The sequence below is a fragment of the Procambarus clarkii genome, chromosome 42, assembly GCF_040958095.1.
Source record: "Procambarus clarkii isolate CNS0578487 chromosome 42, FALCON_Pclarkii_2.0, whole genome shotgun sequence".
NCBI lineage: Eukaryota > Metazoa > Arthropoda > Malacostraca > Decapoda > Cambaridae > Procambarus > Procambarus clarkii.
Genome location: NC_091191.1, coordinates 1,780,333 through 1,801,656, shown reverse-complemented (window position 1 = coordinate 1,801,656; position 21,324 = coordinate 1,780,333). Strand labels below are relative to the sequence as shown.

Sequence of the window (21,324 nt, the reverse complement as noted above, 5' to 3'; positions counted from 1 at the left end):
GAGACTTATCACAAATGTTTACAAGAAAACAAACAAAAACATTTATATTGTTTATTATGGCATCGGTTATGGTTTTCATTATATATTTTCTCACTTGCATTTCTAAAAAACATATTCAATAATTTATCTTGGATTCAACAAGCTCTCAAAGTTCAACAGTGTTTTGTATAATTGTGAGACTTGCAACTGAGTTATACAGTACAGTACTCAAGTTGGGTAATTGCAGCAACATTTTGTTATGAACTCAAGCATTTTATTTTTTTTTTTTTAACAAAAAATTCAATTGCTCATATAACTGCATATTTTATAAGTGATATATTTAAATTTGCTTTATTCTAGTTTTTAATGTTTTCCAAATTTTTTATTTTTTTTTTATTTGTACAGTATGTTGCTTTCATAATTTGTTTAATAAACCTCTAAATAAGTTTTAGGCAAAGTGACTTACAAGGATATGAGAGTAAGAAATGCTCTCATGTGGACACGTGGTCTGCAAGTTGCGTTCTAGAGTGCACACTTATTACTAGTATAGTATATTCAGTTAGCATGAGAATTCAGTCAACAGATTTGCTGAGCATTTTGCCAGAATTTTAGGCTTTATTGGTAATTGTATTATAACTTTCCCGATAGGATCCCTTGCTAACAATAGAGATTTACATTCCATTTGTGATTTATGCCATGGTGAATGCATGACTGGAGCTATAATTGTGGAATTCTACTCTTGGTGTGACGACATGGGAAGTTAATGCGTTTGAGTGGTATTCCAGTGGGTCCTCTGGTGTGTTCGCAGAAGCCAAGCATAAGTATGTGGCACTTGATGCTTGGATTTCCCCAGCGCCCCTCATAATACCACCAGTGGCTGTAGAAGGTTGATAAAAGTTACTTCAATTTATAAAGCAGATTGTATCGTTTATTTTACAATTTGTTTTCAAGAGTCTACTATGCAGTTGCAATGTTCTTAAAATGTAGTTATCTGTGAAGGTTTCAATGTTTAGATCATTCATATCATAGGCCAAAATTTATGATATGAATGATCTAAAATTTATTGCATCAGAATTCAAAGTTATACAGTATTGCATAAAATATTACCTATTCATATACAGTAGTATCATAAAGTATCAGTATAAACCTCCTACTAATATATATATACAATACTTTATGTATTGCAGTTAAGCTTCCAAAATATAAAAAAAATCCAGTTTAAACACACCTATATTGTACTCCAAAATGTTATTAATATCAAATTTTGCTTAATCCCAAAAAATAACTAGGAATTGTAAATAGCTGGTTTGTTCTCACTAGCACTGCATTTGACGTACCAATGACGATGTTTCCTGAAAACTGGTTCTGTGCCTGCTTCCATGGATAAGACTTTATTTGTCATTGCTAGTTATAATCTATTCTTTTCAGCAAAGGTGTTCTCTCCAAGGCACTGCTGTAAGCTCTGGGAAGCTACTGAGGGATGCAACCCAGAAATCAAGCATTAAATGCACTAAAACATCTTCGTCTGGGTGGTCTATCAGTAGCTTCCCTATTTCCTCCACGTTGTCTTATTCCCCGTGTGTTTTGGTGTTCGGTACTGGTGGCTCGTGAGTGAGATGAGTGGAGGATTGGGGCCCCCCCAGGTGATCTGAGTTGTTACCTAAAAGTGGCCGAGTTGGAGCAAGGGTTATTTACCCATTGCCAATTACCATTTGCATGTTTTCCTCTCTCCATATTTCCTTTCAAGCAGTGGCAGGTTTTTGTTTCAATCTTTGTTGTTTGAGTCAATCTCTGATATTAATACAGGCAGTCCCAAGCTTACAAATGGGATGCGTTCTGAAAAGGTATTCGTGAGTATTCGTATTCGTGTTCAGGGCTCTGAACCAGATTTCCTGTTTTAGCACAATTCTTTAAATAAGTGTAACAAACTAGGCTGTTGTAAGAATTATCCAGAGTGGTTTATCGACAAAAGAGAATGGGAAGCTGAGCCGCATGGTGACCTGACCCCCAGGGGAATTCGCGGTGGAATTAACCGACGCTTTGTTCATAGCTGCGTATAATGAACCATCCTATAGTATTCAGTAATTTAGAGAAAATTAGCCTTTATTCATTTTGCATTAAAATTGTATTGTATAATAGTACTGGATACAATATCAAGAGTATTCTAATTATTGAGTTTAAGTCACCATCAGTGACGTCACGAATCAGATCTAACTTTTAAGGCGGAGTGACCGGCGGTCATAGGTCATCAGGGGTTGACAGGTCTACTATTTCTCAAAGTTTTAATAACCATTTTTGTGATCGGGAACAGCTCTGCCGTTAGATGTTTGTAATTTAATTCAGTAAAATAATTCAACCAGTCTGGATCAATTAAGTACAACAGAGGTTAATTGTTATAACTTAAACCTTGCTAGTAACTGGGTAGGACTTTGACTAGGCGGAAGGATACAATACTCTGTCTGGGGTAGTCCAGACAAGGAAAAAATCAGTGTGATCTGCCGAGCAGCTGGGAGAGGTCAAACATCTTACCTCTCCCCAAGACCAGCCCAACATCTTAGCTGGAAAACATAGAGGTATAGTTGCTATGGTTATGTATAGAAATAGTCTTCTCATTTGCCACTCAGGTCAAGTAGGGAGTGTTAAAGTGATAGGGAGTGAACATATTTAGATTTTGTTTTAGTTTTCTTTTAATAAATTAAATTTGTTATTAATTTGCATTTTATTGTTTCCATGTGTTTTATGTGTATACTTGTCCTGGTCACGTGGTCCACACGAGGCAGAGTTGCATTGGGCGCCGATTCTAACATCGAATCGGAATTATCATTACCGTGTAATTTATTCCACACTCAAGGTCATCGTTTATAGTGGGGATCAAGCCCCTAGGTTGATTAATTAGCGTGATCGATCCAGACCTCGATCATTGCTCTTGTATTACTGGTCTGGTGGTGGCAGCAGAGGTGACTCTAGGGTTTTGTTCAGAGCTTAGGTCACGTCATACTGGGTGTAGAATCCTAAGTCGGTCAATCGTCTTAGGACCACGTGGCGTGGAGTTGGCTTTGTTAAAAGTTTTGGAGTCCCTTGGTTTAGAAATAAAAGTAAGAATACGGGTAGAGAGGGCAAAGAAGGAAGTGAAGTAAAGAGAGAGGGACCCAAAACCCGTGTTACATAAGGGAGGGAGGGGAGGGGATACGTTCCTGGACCTCCAAAGATCATCATATAAAATCAATATTTTGGGGACAAATAATGTAAGAAACACTATTATTTACCTTGAACAAGCAGTTATCCTGCTTGTTAAAGCTGGGTAATTTTGAAGAGTGAAGGGATATAATTACTAGACGTGGCAGTAGTAGAGATTGGTTGGTCATCATTAATATCACTGGCAGCCTTGACACACATCTTTATGTAAATTTGTTCTGGCCTTGTAAGCCACTCATGACTTGTCATAAATGTATCACTTGCATTTGCACCTAATTTCTTCTTTAAATCTTCAGAAAGACTTCTATTCTAACTTTTTCTTATATGAGCATAAGGCCAATATAATTAATACAGCAATTCTGGTCTTCATGCCACACTGTTAACACTTTGGCATACCCCGTGCGCCACCCTTCAACTGTGCGATTTGGGTCCCAGGATGCCACGGGAGCGCGCGTAAATTCTGAAAAGTGTATACTCTCTTCAACTTTGTCACCTTAATTCTCGTCCTACGAGATTAAATTTTGTATCATTGTGTTCGCAATAGAATTCTCTACAGCACTAAATGCATATAAACTCCAAAAGCCCTGCTAATTACCCGCAGCAAACAGAGAAAGTGCGAACGAGTTACCCAGGAGCGCGCAAGCGCGATAAAATGTTTTCACTATTTTCAGTGTGGTCACCTCAATTTTCGTCCTAGGTCTTTCATTTTGGTCTCAAATGGTTCGCAATAGAATTCTCTAGAGGAACATTAGCATATAAATTTAAAAACCTGGTCACGCTCCAACCGCCGACGAGTTGAAGACGGGCCATGCGTTAGCTGCGAGTGAGCGCTCAGACGCCTTCCAGCTACACTCCCAATTCCCGCCCTTTTCAAGCCTTTCTTTCGCAATTTTCTTCCTGGAAGGGCCTTGTTCATGATCACTATCCATCGTGGAGTAAGCGTAGATAGTTTCTAAAGCCGCAGTAAGAAATATAGCCACGGAAAATAGCCGAAATGTTCACACGTTTGAGATGCGAGGGGAGGCGACATTGGTCACAACAGTGGAGCGAAAACAATGGGCCCTCGGCGTGTGCCAAGACGCCTGAGGGCCACGAGGCTCAACAAAGAAAATGGGAAGACATCAGCGCGCATTTTAAAACCAGTCCCCCCAAAATTGGATAAAAACCTGATTTTTGGCGATTATTTAAAGTGGATGACGCAATGCTGCGTCATCCCCGGCATTACCGACAGTAAGCGGATGACGCAATGCTGCGTCATGTCTGGGCGAAAGTGTTATTAATAGCTCTTCCATGTCACAAATCACAAAACCTTTTTCTTCTTCTTCTTCTTCTTCTTCTTCTTCTTCTTCTTCTGCACATAGACCTTTTTCTTCTTCTTCTTCTTCTTCTTCTTCTTCTGCACATGCTTTAAAATTATATTCTTGTCCTTGATAATAGTACAAATTGTGAAGTGGTTCACACTGTAAACGTGTGCTATCTCTGTTGTTTCTTCCTTCTCGGTGTGTTTTATTATCTGCAGCTTTTTCTTTAGGGTAATGGGTAGCCTCATTCTGAACACCGGTGCATCATCAACACTTCCTATTTTTATCAGCCTTTATTAAGGGTATTTTCCTCAATAAACGGCTGAAATAATTGACAGAATGCACAACAGGTCTACACTGGGCATGAGAAAACTGGACAGAGAATACGGAACCTCATCCTTCAAATGTTTTCCTTGCTCAGTGTTGACTTAGTGCCTTCACCAGTGCTCTTGGTGCTTATGCAGCCAGAGTTAGGTTTTGGTTCCTTCCTGCTTTTAGTCAGGCATGGATTTCTTTTCTGGCTTGGTGATTATCCTAAGAAAGTATTGGAGGTACAAATTGAAAAATATCCTTTTGGTCTTAAAGTACACCAATTTGCATGCAACATACGAGAGTCCCAGAAGTAAAGATAATATTCTAAAAGATTACACGATTACCTTTACCTTGTGCTCAACATTATACATACCTGTGTTGTTTTATTGTTGCTGGATTGCTCAAGTCTATAACTTTCAGATTAAGCCATGTCTTCCATTCCATTCCTATTCCTGTGGCATCCTTCAGAAGTGGAATGGACATGTACTGATGAATACCTAAGGTGACATCAAAGTTTTCCTCATTATATGATTAAATAAGCTTTATACTATGCCTTACAAAAAAAAGTATTATATAAGGTAATGTGCTTTCCTAATGGAAAGTTGAAACTTGAACTTTAAGCAGTAGCAGAATGAGATAAGAGTTCCTCCATGTAAATTGGACAGGAATGTTTACACTCAGGAAGGATGACATATTAATTACACAAGCATCATAGGAATTTTTACTAACTATATCTACAGGGTTATATAGATGCTAAGGAATCACTGGAGACATGCTTACAGCACAATGGATGACAGTGGCTCATTCATAAAGTACAAAATACTGCATAGCCACACTTGACATTGCAGGTGACTATAAGTTGACCTGCTTGTAACCTAATCTAACCACCATCAGGCAACAGCATCACACACACATCTCCCGTTCCTAACACAAAATGACCCTTAAAACTTCGTATGTTACATGTCAACAGACGAAGAAACTTGTATAACGAAAATCATTTCGTTATACAAGTTTTCTTTTTCTATTATGGAGAGTGACAAGGTTAGACAAATATACAAAATATTGCTGAACAAAGGGAGAAGCTTTCAAAAGGGAACATAGCAAGTTCCAGCTAGATTTACCAAATTAACCTAAATCAAACCGATTGTGATGTGGGGCCTTCAGACTATGAAAACAGGAAGCCTCTAGGATCAGGCAGTTACAAGAGAAGCCTAGCCCCAGGCCAGATTAGAGGGCTACTGGGTATTAGTTCATGAAACCAAGCAGGTGAAGGCCCCAAAACATCTGGAACCACTGATCTAGAGGGTGCAAACCTTGTCTTCAAACACCAACATAGCTTCACAGAAGGAGAGTCCTGCTTAATGAACCTACTGGAGTTTATGACAGTGCAACATCAATAAAGCAAGAAAGGGAAGATTGGACAGATTGTGTGTGTATGGATTGTTGGAAGACATTTAATGCAGCTTCAAACAAGAGCCTGCTATACATACCTGAGAAAAAAGTAGGGATAACTAGGAGGGTGCTAAATTGGATTAGAGAGTACCTCTATGATAACAGTTATAGGAGGAGAGGCCTCAGAGTAGAGGGATATAATAAGTGGAATACTATACTCTTGCTGGCAGTGGTATATATGTACATTACCTAAATGAGGAAGTTGATGCACGCATGTGAATGTTTACGAATGATGCAGAATCGATGGAGTGAATAAGAACACATTAAGATTGAATGAATATGTAAGATAATTTATAAACTTCAGGGGTGGTTGCAGATTAGGATACTAGACTTTAACTCAGACAAATGCAGGGTAATGAGATTTGGAGATGTAGCAAAGAAATGATATAATTTCCGTGGTTGAGAATGGGAAGTTTCTATACAGGTATATGTATAGGCTTGTATTGAGGTCCTCCTCCTAGGTTGAACTACTGACTCTACTCAGGATATAGCCCCCACAACAGTTGCCTAACTCCTGGTTACCTATTTACTGCTAGGTGAATAGATGCATCAGGTGAAAGGAAATGTGTCCAACCATTTCTGTCCTGCCTGGGAATCAAACCCAGGATCCATGTTTACAAGACAAGAAAGGAGACAACTGTACTACAAGCAGATTTTCTGAAATGGCAAAAAATGAGGATGTGGGAGTTTATATACACCAGAAGCTCACATAAATAAGCAAAACTGGCAAACATAAGAAGGGCATTTAGGAACCCATGTTATTACATGTTATATTTACTGCTGTAAACCTGTTAAGTCCAACCAGATTTGTAATGATTTGTAAAAGTTATTACAAATAAAACTTCTGATTCTGTATTAGGAGTATTCTGCCCAAGGAAGGAATCCCACCTCAAGAAACACAAAACTAAACTTGAAAATCTAAGGAATATAATGAGGGTCTTACCAGAACTTTGAAGATTAAACTATGAAGGGACAAAAAGAGGATGAACCTTGCCACAGTTAAAGAGACGGAATCAAGAAGACTTGAAAATAACACTGTACAAGATTTTTGGGATGTCATATGGTGAGTTAAAGGGTCACAAGTCATTTCTGAGTCATTATTCCAATCTTTTTGTCTCTTTTTATATTGTAATAAAGTTTTATAGGTGTTCCTATAATAACATACAGTACTTGGTACCCACAGGTACAAAAAAAAGGATAAAATTACCTGGAGCTCCCCAAAGTCCATGTGATCCTTGTGCAGCATAAAGAATTGGGTGAAATCCTGTGAGCTGCACAGTTTGTGGATATATGGGTGACATATTAATGCCTTCTCTCACATCTTCATCAGCATAAAGGAACTTGTTGAGACGGGGATCATAAGTGTAGTAAGCTCCAAAAGTGTGGGTTGATACATACATCTGTACTGGTGTACTTCCCTGTAAAGTTTTATTATCAGACCATTTTTTAATAGAAGACTAACACTAGAGTATTTTTTATATCAGGAATATGTTATACATGGTCTAGTTCTGTGAGTCAGGATGGATTTGTAGTGGTGTGTATCCTGCTCTTCATGCTGGGTAGTAGACGTGGAAGTGCTTTCCTGGGTAGGGGTGAGCTACTTCAGGGCACAGTCCTTGCATCACTATATTTCCTTATTCACATATCAGATATAGACAAAAATACAAATCACAGCTTTGTCATCTTTTGCAGATTATATAAAAATCAGCATGAAAATTACCTCTCCGGAAGACATTGAAAAACAAGCTGATACTAATAACGTTCTCAATTGGGCAGTGGAAAAATACATGATGTTTAACAGTGATAAATTCCAAGTACAGTACTTAGGCATGGTAAAAATGAAGACCTTAAATGAAATAAAGGGTAGAAGACACACTCAGCTCTATCCATAGTAGGAAAGGAACATGTAAAGGATCTGGGAATAACGATATCTGATGACCTAATATTTAGGGGCATAACAAAGAAAATATAGCATTGGATAGAAAAATGGCAGGATGGATTATGAGAATCTTCAATTCCAGGGATCCCATCACAATGCTCATACTACTCAAATCACTTGTCCTGTTCCGCCTTGAGCACTGCTCAATACTCACTAACCCCATCAGAGCAGGAGAGATTTCTGAAATAGAGGGAATACATAGAACATGCAGAACGCATAGACACGATAAAGCACCTAAATTATTGGGACTGTCTCTAAGCTTTTAAAATGTACTCTCTGGAAAGGAGACGAGTGGTATTACATAATTTCAGTGGAAAATACTGGAGGGCCAGGTTCCAAATTTGCACAATAAAATAACATACTAGAGCAAATGATATTGCAGGAAATGCAAAATAGAGCCAATGAAGAGCAGAAATGCCATAGGCACAATCAGAGAACAATGAACATCAGTGGTCTACAGTTGTTCAGTATTCTACCAGCAAGTACTGTATAAGAAGTATTGCCAGAGCAAAAGTTGACTTCTTCAAAAAGCAATTAGATAAGTTTCTGCAAGAAGTGGCAGACTAACTGGGTTGTAGTGGATATGTAGACCTATGGGCTGTCCCCAAGCAACACTGATGAACCAAGCTCTCAAAAGACAAGCTTGGCCCTAGGCTGGGCTTGGGAAGTAGAACAACTCCCAGAGCCTTCTCTGGATACAATCCAGGTGGTTTGATAGGGTTGGACTACTGTTGCCTTGGGATTATTCCTAGCAGTGTTAACCTCTCTTATGTTTATGCTTACACTCATTTATCTTTTTGACATATCCAGGTATAAATTCATTTCCTCGTATTTGTGACTTTAGCATGTCTTCCATTTTATTGCCAGTATAGTATGTAGTGCATTAACTTCAGAGATCAACTATTGCCGTTACTCGGCATAGTGATTCGTCCCATCAGATATTTCTGTATCCTACAGTAGTATTAAGTGTCTAGAACTGTCTTCATAACCTTAATTACCTGCAGGATTTCTTCTGTCTTTCCAAACTCTAAAAAAAAGTGCAACATTCTTTTCTATTAAGTTGCACTTTTGTAATTTGGTAATTTCTGAATAATGACTGATTTATGTCTTTATTTTTAGTACAAAACATTACTGTACAAACATCAATCTACAGGGGTCAGGCCCAAGAACAAAGTGATAACGCAAATCAGAACTACACAGCTAGCTCGTGGGGTCAGGAAGGGCCAGTTATTTTAGCAAGGATACACTGTACTGTACAAGCATTTATATAATTAAAAATTGTTTATAGTATTTCTGATAATTTTTAACATTATTAATGCAATGTAAAAAAATATATATTTTGTGTGTAAATACAGTATAGGCTGCCACCTTACCAACATAGGTTGTTGGTAAGTAACTCAGCTGCTAAGCCTTGCAAATTAGGATTTTGCACTAATCAAGAGACGTCCCAGAGATTGAAATTAGTAAGCAACAGTGTATAATACTTTTAAGACATAAAATGCTGTATACACAATGTCCCACTCCTTGACCTCAATGCTCAAGGAGTGGGTAAACCTTAACCTTACCGCTTCTGAAATTTCCCCTTTATTAACACTGTCCCTGTTTATCTCTTGTTAGATTTCGACTCCTCTCTAAATTGGTGCTTCTACAGTTGTTGTCATTACCTTATTCTGTTCTACCAGGGTCAATTTTAATAAAGAAGTCAATTATGTGTGACTTACCTTAAATTTGATTGAAACGTGCTCCCAGTCTCCAACATGGCTTCCCATGGTTATTTCTTCCCCAAGACAAACACCATTTATTGGCAGCTTAAAAACATGCCCGAGGATAAATCCTAGATTAGCTGTGCATATCTTTTTGCCGTAGTTATAAGGATAAAACATCCAGTAGGTCACAGTGAATTGTTGCTCATGAGGCAGTATTGTGTCACTTGTAGTTTTTAATATGTGGCGCTTCTCACTGGTGTGGTATGAGGCTGTAACATTTGCCATCACTTTCTCATTTTCCATATTTTGCTTAACTGCAGCATCATTTTCACTTGTATTTCTAGAAGGCAAGTGTGTGTTGTGCTTCATTGCTTCTACAATGCTAGAACTAAAGTGTTTTGTTATCGGATTAGCTGTGGTGAAAATCTTATATGGAGTAACAGAGTTGCTGGAAGGATTGCTCTGACTGGTTGTTTGGACCTGCAGTAAAAATGGATCTAGTGTTCTTTCAAAATTAGGTGTATGTTCAGTGGTGTTGAAACTGTCATTTGTATTGATTGGAAAACTATTAGTTACATTGTTAATGTTATCCTTTTTGTTTACATTTATATTATTAGATTTAAAAGTTAAGGAATGTGTCTTATGGAATTGATTAGTATGTGTATTATTAAAGGTAGCGCGTGTCATTTGTCCAATACGAAATGAAGAGGTATCAGTATTTATGATACCTAATAATGGTGGGACTTGTACTGTGTTTTCTGTTGTGCTGGAGTAGTGTGAGAGAGCATCTTCATCCTCCATTTTCAGTTTATCAGACAACAATGTTGAAGGCGATGAAGAAGTAGGTGTAAGCGTGGTAACTGATAACGTCGTACTTAATCTGTTATTAGGTGCTCTCTTTGTGTTATTTTTTGGCTGATTTTCCTCTTGTGATGTCATGTCTGAGGAGAATGGTATTTCAGTTTCTTCATTATTAAAAACGTCTGAATAATCATCTGCAAGTGGAGTGCTTCTGCTTGCTCTGACAGCAGGAGGCAAGTCACAGGAATGAATTGTTGCATAGACTGGAGGAGGACTGTGTGTACCTGGCATCTTGCCCAAAAGAAACCTTGGCAATGGACAATTGGAGCATTCTGCAAGTTAAACAAAAATACTGTTAGTGATCCTGCCTTATTATTTGTTTATGGAGGGTATATCTGTGTCATAAATTAATGATTTGCAATTAGGGCAAAATAATAAGAAACTGTGAGTGTAAATTACCTAAATAGATATTGGATAAGAGCCAAGCTTGTGGACTATTCTTCCCTAGAATTTGTCATAGAGCTTTGTTGCTGTCAATGGTGTTGGTATACACTACCCTTTCATTTAATATATTTCATCTATCACTTTTTTAACTGAATTTTTGTTTTTCTTTTTATCCATACATTGTCTTCATAATTGTTGCAGCACTTGCATCGTCTCATTCTTCTGGGAGAGTTGCAAATGTTGTTCTACTCTTTATGAATGGAAATTGATTACTTGTGTCAAACTGTCAGCCAATTAACTTATTGTCTGTTGGAAAATTGACTGAATTGATAATTGTAAAATCTATTCATCAACATCTTGAAAATCATAGATTAACAAAAGATTAACAACATGGCCTAAAAAAAAGGCTGCTCGTGTTTTGACACATTTGCTCTCGTTCTTTTCCAGGATATTTGACGCATTTAATAGTGATGAGGATTGTGATCTTGTGTACCTTGACTGTTGGCAAAGCTTTTGATACTGTGTCTTATGAAAGACTGATTAGAAAGGTAGTCTCATGGTATTGTGGGGTGCAATTCTCAGTTGGATAAGTGCATGGTTATTTCAAAGGAAACAGAGTTTGCATAAATAGTTATGTCTGAGTGGAAAACATTGTAAGTAGAGGGCCTCAGTTCTGTCCTGGGACCTCTGTTATTTACCATATATTGAATATAAATGATTTAAATACAAGATTGAACAGCAACATTTACAAATTTGCAGAAATGCAAAATAGTGGGAAATAAATTCAGAAGATTTAAAATCACTTCAGGGTGATCTAGGTAGGAGTTTGGAGTGGATGAAAGGTTGGCAGAAGCAATTTAATGTTGAAAAATGTAGGATTCCGAGTCTAGGTAATGATAATACTATAGTTTGCCCGAAACGCTGAGTACTAGTGGCTTTAGGTATTGTATGTACTACCTCTATCTTTAAATCAAACAGAATGTTTGTACTGTAACTCTGCAACTACGTATGCACTTTTCCTAAATAAATTATTATTATTATTATTATTATTATAGTTGTCAGATATCGGCAGGATAATGTTGAAATTGCACACCTTGAATTTGAAAAAAGATCGGAGTATCATGGGATCTAAAGCTAGAAAAATCAATGAATAAATATTCGGAATAGGGCAAATAGAATAATGGGATTTATATCTAGAAACAGTGCCAACAAAATAACCATGTTATTAAAGAGCTTTAACACAAGAGCTTTATTATTATGGAACCCCATTTAGATTATGCAGTAAAATTTTGGTCACCATACTACAGAATGGACATAAAGTTACTTGCAACAAGTACAGCAAAGAATAACAAAGTTAATAACAGGAATTAGAAACCGTGCTTATGAAAAGAGATTAAGAAAAATTTATTTCAATCACTAGAAATAAAGTACTGTACTATAAATTATAGTATGAAAAAAGTATTATTATGAACAAAATTAGAAGGGGTAAATGAATGTGCAACATATTTGTACCTAAAGGAATTTATGGAACATGAAAATTCAAAATGTGTAAAAAAAATAATTAGATTTCTCAGTGTTGCCTTACCCAAGTTGTGAGGTGATAAGAGGTAGACTCCTTGACTTGGTTTACCCACAGGAAGTGATGGCATCATTATAGTCAAGTCTCCTCTCACAATACTATTGGATTCCTTGCCACCTGCTATACTTGAATAACAACAAACTGTTGACTATGTATTAGATTAGTTTGAGCATACCAGCTATTACAAATATACGTCATACTTTGTGATAAATCCAAAATATGGAACACCTTACATGTCACGCTATATATATGTAGTGCATCAATATATTTTATGATTGTTTAAACTGTATTTATCCATTATACAGTACTTTACAATAGTTTATTTAAAATTTATATTATTTGTGCTATTACTTACCAAAATATCTTCTTGTTTCCTATTCCCAAATTAAGAATGTTTGTGATCTTGAGTTAGTTCAATGTAACAGACCCTCATGGGACTCTACAATGTTCTAATCTTATCAAATGTTTTGAAAAAGTAGGTTTCTACATTCTGTAAAGTCCATTCACACAAATGGCCATCAAAAGTGATTTAGATTTGATATCCGATGCCACCTGGTGGCAAAAGAAGTCATCCCAAATTATTCATCAGGAACAACTTGTTAATGCTCAGTATTGTTATAATTGTGTGGTAATGATTAATGGTAAATATGTAAATAGCATTCTTTTTCTCATACTAGAAATGTAAAAAAAAAAAAAAAATGGTGTATCGGGAAAAAGATTTCTAGCTAAAATATACACGTTTCTTGGCAGATATGTTCATTCTTGCATTCAGGGTATTCTATGTACTGCAAACACTTATGGTCTGGTATTAAGTTACATGTAAAATACTTGGTTAATTTTCTGGGAGAACTCACCTCAATCGTATTATAGCTTGAGAATTGATATTGCTAAGCCTTAGAAAATCACACCAGGCCTTTCGAGACCCTCCTTGACCTACTGGAAGCCAGTACCAGAATCTAGTTCACTCTTCGAAGTGAGGTGGGGGGGCCTGGGAATTAGGTGTGTACCCTAAAACTAAGAAAAACCCACCAAGTGGTAGGTAAACAATTGAATAACAATGATTGTGGATTGCAGACAAAGACATACCTTAAGCAATCCTATATGTTTGCAGATACTGTACTGTAGTGTTTAAAATGTCACTAGATTTTTAGGTACCAAGCTTCTCAGCTTGAATGTTTAAGCAGATATAAAACACTTCACCTAAGAGCATTTCACCTAAGGGCCTGTTATTGTATACCTATTAGAATAGTCAAGCTGTGGAGCTCGAGACCTGGAGAATACATTGATAAATTTCAAATTCTGTACCTGTGAACATAAGGGTATTGTTTACAGTACTGCACTGAATTGCCCTTAAAATACATATCTTTGCCATCCTTGATCCATGTCACTTGATTAGTCACCCTCTGTTAAAAACAACTTATGCATTCTAACTTGGGTTCTTTAAAGGCTTGATTGGCCTTAACAAATTTTAAGACATTTCATGATTTATTTAATAAAGTCCAAGTTGAACACATTAGAGGCCTTAACTCCATTGTTTGCTTACCAATGTCTTATGATGTGTAAGTAGTTGGCTATTAGATTATATTACTGTACATATATGGTTTTAGTGCCTGTTATTGTAGGGTTTATACACATTCATTTTAATTGAGTTGATTCTTTATTGATCTTTGTTATTGATATTTTACCTCAACCACTAATTGAGTATTTGTTTGTATTTATAGCATTCATAATGGAGAGTGGTCTTAGTTTATTTTTTAAAGGTAAATATTATGTTAGGCTGAATAATGGCAACATTTTGATATGTATGATGCAACAACTTGAAGGTGGCAGTTGCAAACTGAACCTGAGCTTAGTGTTACGAGTTTAGTGCTTGTGTATCTCTAAGGATAAGTGTGTAGATGACAGATATATGGGTGAGATCTACCTGGGTTTGACATGTCGGAGAAAGTGATTTACTGAACTCGGGTAGTGGTGTTCATCGGGATGAAGATATACGACTGGCGCCCACTGCCTTGCCACTGTCTCCCGCTCTGAGGAAATGCAATAAAATATTAAGGGGTTTTCTTTATTGTGACTCGATAACTTTTCTTCTTATACACATTGAAATTGAAATTGAAATTGAAATAAGTTTATTGAGGTAAAATACACACAAAGGGATGAGGTAGCTCAAGCTATTCTCACCCCGTTCAGTACAACGTGTTAATATATACATATACACACATCACAAATAAACATATTACCAAACATTCTGAGAGGTAAAAATATACATTTCCTCCCTCACAAGGAGTATGGTATCAGACGTACACACAAATACTTATACACATATTTTCTTCTTTCTCTTCTTGGTTCTATGGTTTAGCTTCCTTATTCCTTACTAATGAAATATTTAATTTGCTCTTTACTGTACTATTATTATGGATGTATTTTTAGAAGTGTGTGTTTCAGAAAATGCTTTTTGCTACTGATCTCTTGTTAAACCTAACTACTTTGTGGCATAGGTCATGAATCAAATCCAAGATCAGCTGGACAGAGTAGTTATATGGAGCAATAGTTGGCAAATGGAGACGATGAGTCACAATAATGTGGCTGAAGATATGATGACCAAACTTCACCTTCTGATGTGTGGTTTGGTCTTGGCAAATGGAATTCAATGTGAATAAATGTCATGTTATGGAATAGAAAATAGGTCACAAACAGGCTAGAAATCATGTGGAAAGGCATTAAAGAACTCTGAAAAAGAGAGATATATAGGTGTGGCTCTGACTGTTACTAGAGGACTACATAAAGGATATAGTGCAAGAGGCATATACAGTACTATGCTTTCCAATTTCCAAATTGCTTTTAAATGCAAAGATGGTTAAATACTAAAGAAACTATTCATGATTTAAGAGACCAAAATTGTAATACTGTACTGTATGAGGCAGTTGTTTCGTGCTCATATCTCAAGCACATCAATAAGTTGGAAAAGGTGCAAAAACATGCTTATGATATGTTTTTCAGAACTGAAAAACAAGACTATAAGGAGAAGCTAAAGATTTTAAATATACCATAGGGAATAAATAGGGAGCCGGTCGGCCGAGCGGACAGCACGCTGGACTTGTGATCCTGTGGTCCTGGGTTCGATCCCAGGCGCCGGCGAGAAACAATGGGCAGAGTTTCTTTCATCCTATGCCCCTGTTACCTAGCAGTAAAATAGGTATCTGGGTGTTAGTCAGCTGTCACGGGCTGCTTCCTGGGGGTGGAGGCCTGGTCGAGGACCGGGCCGCGGGGACACTAAAAGCCCCGAAATCATCTCAAGATAACCTCAAGATAACCATAGCTAGAAGATAGAAGGAAAAGGATGAATATGATCACCACATACTAAATTGTAACAATAATCTACAAAATTTACGACGAGGAATTCTTGAAACCCGCAACATCAAGAACAAGAGGTCATAGCTTCAAACCCGCAACATCAAGAACAAGAGGTCATAGCTTCAAACCCGCAACATCAAGAACAAGAGGTCATAGCTTCAAACCCGCAACATCAAGAACAAGAGGTCATAGCTTCAAACCCGCAACATCAAGAACAAGAGGTCATAGCTTCAAACCCGCAACATCAAGAACAAGAGGTCATAGCTTCAAACCCGCAACATCAAGAACAAGAGGTCATAGCTTCAAACCCGCAACATCAAGAACAAGAGGTCATAGCTTCAAACCCGCAACATCAAGAACAAGAGGTCATAGCTTCAAACCCGCAACATCAAGAACAAGAGGTCATAGCTTCAAACCCGCAACATCAAGAACAAGAGGTCATAGCTTCAAACCCGCAACATCAAGAACAAGAGGTCATAGCTTCAAACCCGCAACATCAAGAACAAGAGGTCATAGCTTCAAACCCGCAACATCAAGAACAAGAGGTCATAGCTTCAAACCCGCAACATCAAGAACAAGAGGTCATAGCTTCAAACCCGCAACATCAAGAACAAGAGGTCATAGCTTCAAACCCGCAACATCAAGAACAAGAGGTCATAGCTTCAAACCCGCAACATCAAGAACAAGAGGTCATAGCTTCAAACTAAGGAAACAATGCTGCCAAAAAATATTAGAAAATTCTCTTTTGCAAACAGTGGTAAATAGTTGCATCTAGTGAGAAAAGGTAGTGATGCCAAAACCATAAGTAGTTTCAGAGAGTCATATGACAAAAAGGCTGGCAAACATAAGAACTTCCTTCAGAAACTTGTGTAAGGAATCCTTCAGAAACTTGTATACCTCACATGTCAGACCAATACTGGAATATGCTGCTCCAGAGTGGAGTCCACATCTAGTCAAACACAAAACAAAGTTAGAAAAGGTTCAGAGGTATGTCACCAGGCTAGTCCCTGAACTGAGAGGTATGAGCTACGAGGAAAGATTACTGGAACTAAACCTCACGATACTGGAAGACAGAAGAGTTAGGGGAGACATGATCACGACCTATAAAATTCTCAAGAGGAATTGACATTGGTAGATACATTGTTTCACACGGGTGGTACACAAACAAGGGGGCACAGGTGGAAACTTGGTACCCAAATGAGCTACATGGTTGGATGTTAGAAAGAACTTTTTCAGTGTCAGAGTAGTTAACAGATGGAATGCATTAGGCAGTGAAATGGTGGAGGTGGAAGCCATACAGTTTCAAATGTAGATACAATTGCCCAGTAGACTCGGGGAATCTGTACACCAGTTGATTGACAGTTGAGAGGCATCCCTACCAATAGGGGGGGGGGCCTGACAGCTGAGTGGACAGGGTTCGAGATTTGTAGTCCTAAGGTGCTGGGTTCGATCCGAGGCAGAGGCAGAAAAAAAGGGGCAGAGTTTCTTTCACCTTGATGCTCCTGTTCACCTAGCAGTAAATAGGTACCTGGGAGTTAGACAGTTGTTACGAGCTGCTTCCTGGGGATGTGTAACAAAAAGGAGGACTGGGCCGCGGGGACGCTAAGCCCCGAAATCATCACAAGATAACCTCAAGATAACCACCCGGGATAAATAATGTTTCATTGTCTACCCTGTCAATTCCCATCTGAATCCTGTCAGTTGTAATCATCTCTCTGCTCTTTTTGTCTTCAGGTGACGTGAGGTTTAATTAGAGTAGTCTTTCCTCGTACTTCATGCCCCTCAGCTTGGGTGGTGGCGTACCTCTGAACTTGTGCAACTTTGTCTTGTGCTTGACTAGGTATGCAGTCTATGCTGGAACTGCATACTCCAGGATTGGTCCGACATATATGGTATACAATATCCTGAATGATTCCTTACACAAACTTTACTAGATGTGTGTGTACTCACCTAGTTGTGCTTGTGGGGGTTGAGCTTTGGCTCTTTAGTCCTGCCTCTCAACTATCAGTCAACCAACTTCAATCAACAGGAAGCAGCCTGCAACAGCTGTCTAACCCCCAGGTATCTATTTAATGCAAGGTGAACAGGAGCATCAGGGTGAAAGAAACTCTGCCCATTTGTTTCCGCCATCGCCGGGGATCGATTCTCAGACCCCTAGGATTACGAGAGCCAGGCGCTGTCCACTCAGCCACGAGGCCCTGGGGGGCCTGAGGCTGGCCTCGCACACACAATGCGATGCATTGCACAAAACACACAATGCATTAGTGTGGACCTCACACACACAGTGTGTGTGTGTGTGTGTGTGCAAGAGAGGGGAAGCGAGTGAGTGAGTGTGAGTTAGTATGAGCGTGTGCGTGCGCGCACAAAGGAGCGTAATTACTTAAGCGTAGTTACGGGATGAGAGCTTGAGAGCTACAGTTGGTGGTGTCCCGTCTTCCTATTATTATACTGTCATATGACTGGAACTTCTCAGTTGTTCCAACGGTCTGCCATTCAGTGTGCGAAAGAAAGCTTCTTTATATTTTTTTAGCATTTTTCTTTCCTTAGCTTGAATCTATGTTCCTAAAATTTAAAGTTTCAAAAGTTTCTCTTTGTTTATTTCTCCTACTATTTTGTACGAAGTGATCATATCTCCTCTTTTACCTCCTAACTTGTAGCCTTGGCATGTTTAACACCTCGAGTCTATCAACATAGCTCATGTTCTTAAGTCCCGGGAGCCATTTAATAGCATGTGTTTGCACCGTTTCTAATATATTGATGTACTGTACTTCTTGCGATATGGGCACCACACCACTGCTGCACATTCCAATTTTGGTCTGGCAAATTGGGTGAACAAATTCTCCATGCGAGCGTGATGGCGTGTACGCGTACTCTCCTAGATGTGCTCACCTGGATGGATGGGAAAGGTGGTGATGGTTCGTATTGTGTTTGGAAAGCAGCTTAGATTTCTCAATTGTTGTTGTTGTTTTAGATTCAGCTACTCGGAACAAAAGTTCCAAGTAGCACGGGCTATAGTGAGCCCGTAGTGGAATTACCAGACACGGGAGCGGGGCTGTAAATGGTATGAGATTTCTCAAGAATGAAAGATCTTACATAATGTTGACGGAGTGCGGTGAAATGACACGCTTTGGTCAGAGCGTGTGTGTGTAGGGGTGATTGATGCATGTTGCGCAGTAACCCACCTCTTGTCTACTGTACTCACCTTGTTGTGCTTGCGGGGGTTGAGCTCTGGCTCTTTGGTCCCACCTCTCAACCGTCAATCAACTGGTGTACAGATTTCTGAGCCTACTGGGCTCTATCAAATCTTCATTTGAAACCGTGTATGAGGTCAACCTCCACAACATCACGGCTTAATGCATTCCATTTGTTAACTACTCTGACACTAAAACAAATCTTTCTAATGTCTCTGTGGCTCATTTGTCGGGCTCCAACAAGCAGGAACCCTGTGCTTCGATTCGCCAAGGGGACTATTATTTGGAGTACAGTATACCGTACTTGGTGTTGAGATGGTTGTCCGCCGGTGTTTTAAAGTAATATTTTACATGACCACCTAATTTGTAAATGCTGTAAAGTATATAAGCTACTTCGTTAATATTAAATTTGTAACACCTCAGGGGCCTTCATTTGTCAAAGTATAGAATACATAATCTTTGAAAGTGTAATACATGCATTTTCTACACTTCAGTAGTAGTCATAGATTCTATTTTAAATAAAAATGGAGGTGAAATATAGCAATTAAACCGGTCATAAAAGTAAGGGTAAAGTATCCTGGTAATACATTATAGTTGTAAGGCAAAGTTACTGACCTAACTTTACACTACATTTGTTCATTTACTGACCTAGTTGCAAGTGGTGAGAGTGGGTAGGAGTGAGGGCTGCTGCAGGAGACATCACTCCCAGCACCAGTGCCATAGTCAACATGGCGAGTGCCAGGCACTCTCTCCCTTGCCTTGGGAGACGCTTCTCCTAACTGGAGTGCAGATGGGTGTCGTGTTTTGACTGTGCTCCCTTATCTTTGGATCGTTCGAGTTTTTTGGGGAGTGAGCGAGTTTCTTAATGCAGTCTTGTGAGACGGTATCTCCTGTTGATTACTTGTCCGATATCAGCAGGAATTTTTGACAATGAAGGTGGCCTAGTGGTGACCTTGTGTGGTGGCTGAAGAGTTGTGGGAGACTACGGTAAAGGCTGACACAGGAGGAAGAGAGGAGGTGCGCGCTGGCCGTGGTCCGTAGAGCGTGTGCCGCTAGTGGGTGACAGGGCCCACTCCTGGCTGGTGTGGTAATGTGTATAGTGGGCCCTCGCCTCCACCACCACCACTCACCTCCGCTCCTACTACTACCTCGTAATCCAATATTAAATGTTGGGTAATGCCGCTTCTATACTATATTGTTGTTCCCATAGTGCCCTCCCTTGTGTGGCGGTGATGCACTGTAGATGTTCTGTTGTGCTGCAACTGGTAAAATACTGTCAGCTGGCGTCCCGTTGTTGGAGCTTCGCAGCTCCTGTTGGGGCTATTATATGAAATTCCTGGGTTAACGGCACTGAGGTGAGCAGCGGATGGACTAGCACGGTAGCAGTGCTGCTTCCATAGTGCAGGTAATGCCCGCCTTCAGGGCTTCCTCCACTTCAATTATCCCTTTCCCTCCAGCCCTAAAGACAATAAAAAGAAAAACACACATTCGTTCACCCAAAGCTCTTGCCCCCCCCCCCCCCCGCCCACGCACTCCCTCACTCTTTTTCGTAAACTTTTAGCACTTAAATTTAACCGATTTTTGTTAACACGTTGGTATTGCGTCTTTTACTAATGAATATATTTACAGTATACTTGAATGTTTTATATATTCTTGATACTTATGGTGTGATCCATCATTATAGTATTGCAGTGAACATATGGATTATATCTTGTATACAGGTTAGAGGACGTCATATGACCTTCCAAGGGAAGCCGGTCGGCCGAGCGGACAGCACGCTGGACTTGTGATCCTGTGGTCCTGGGTTCGATCCCAGGCGCCGGCGAGAAACAATGGGCAGAGTTTCTTTCACCCTATGCCCCTGTTACCTAGCAGTAAAATAGGTACCTGGGTGTTAGTCAGCTGTCACGGGCTGCTTCCTGGGGGTGGAGGCCTGGTCGAGGACCGGGCCGCGGGAACACTAAAAGCCCCGAAATGTTTATATTGTAAGACACTCGCTAAAACACACCAACGATGCGTTTGACTTTCAAATTGTTTTCGTTCTTTTAATGAATTTTAAGAGAATGAGAGA

The 21,324-nt window shown here is 39.0% G+C and overlaps 2 protein-coding genes across 6 annotated transcripts in view; one reads left to right on the top strand and one right to left on the bottom strand.

Moving 5' to 3' along the window:
- Positions 1-21,324, top strand: part of Arp8 (Actin-related protein 8) — a 48,335-nt gene that overhangs the window by 9,679 nt on the left and 17,332 nt on the right. The window lies entirely within an intron of this gene.
- LOC123770334 (uncharacterized) lies at positions 38-20,489 on the bottom strand. Of its 4 annotated transcripts, none has more exons than XM_045762126.2 (7): positions 19,902-20,489; positions 14,633-14,738; positions 12,715-12,849; positions 9,900-11,017; positions 7,447-7,657; positions 5,161-5,284; positions 38-856 (listed from the first exon to the last, which is right to left on the bottom strand). In XM_045762126.2, the coding sequence occupies exons 2-7, from the start codon at positions 14,643-14,645 to the stop codon at positions 697-699; spliced, it is 1,761 nt and encodes a 586-aa protein (XP_045618082.1). In that variant the 5' UTR covers positions 14,646-14,738; positions 19,902-20,489; the 3' UTR covers positions 38-696. The 4 variants fall into 4 exon arrangements, with proteins under 4 accessions (XP_045618082.1, XP_045618081.1, XP_045618083.1 ...); XM_045762125.2 differs by having other exon boundaries at positions 12,715-12,833; positions 19,902-20,300; XM_045762127.2 differs by having other exon boundaries at positions 12,715-12,828; positions 19,902-20,299.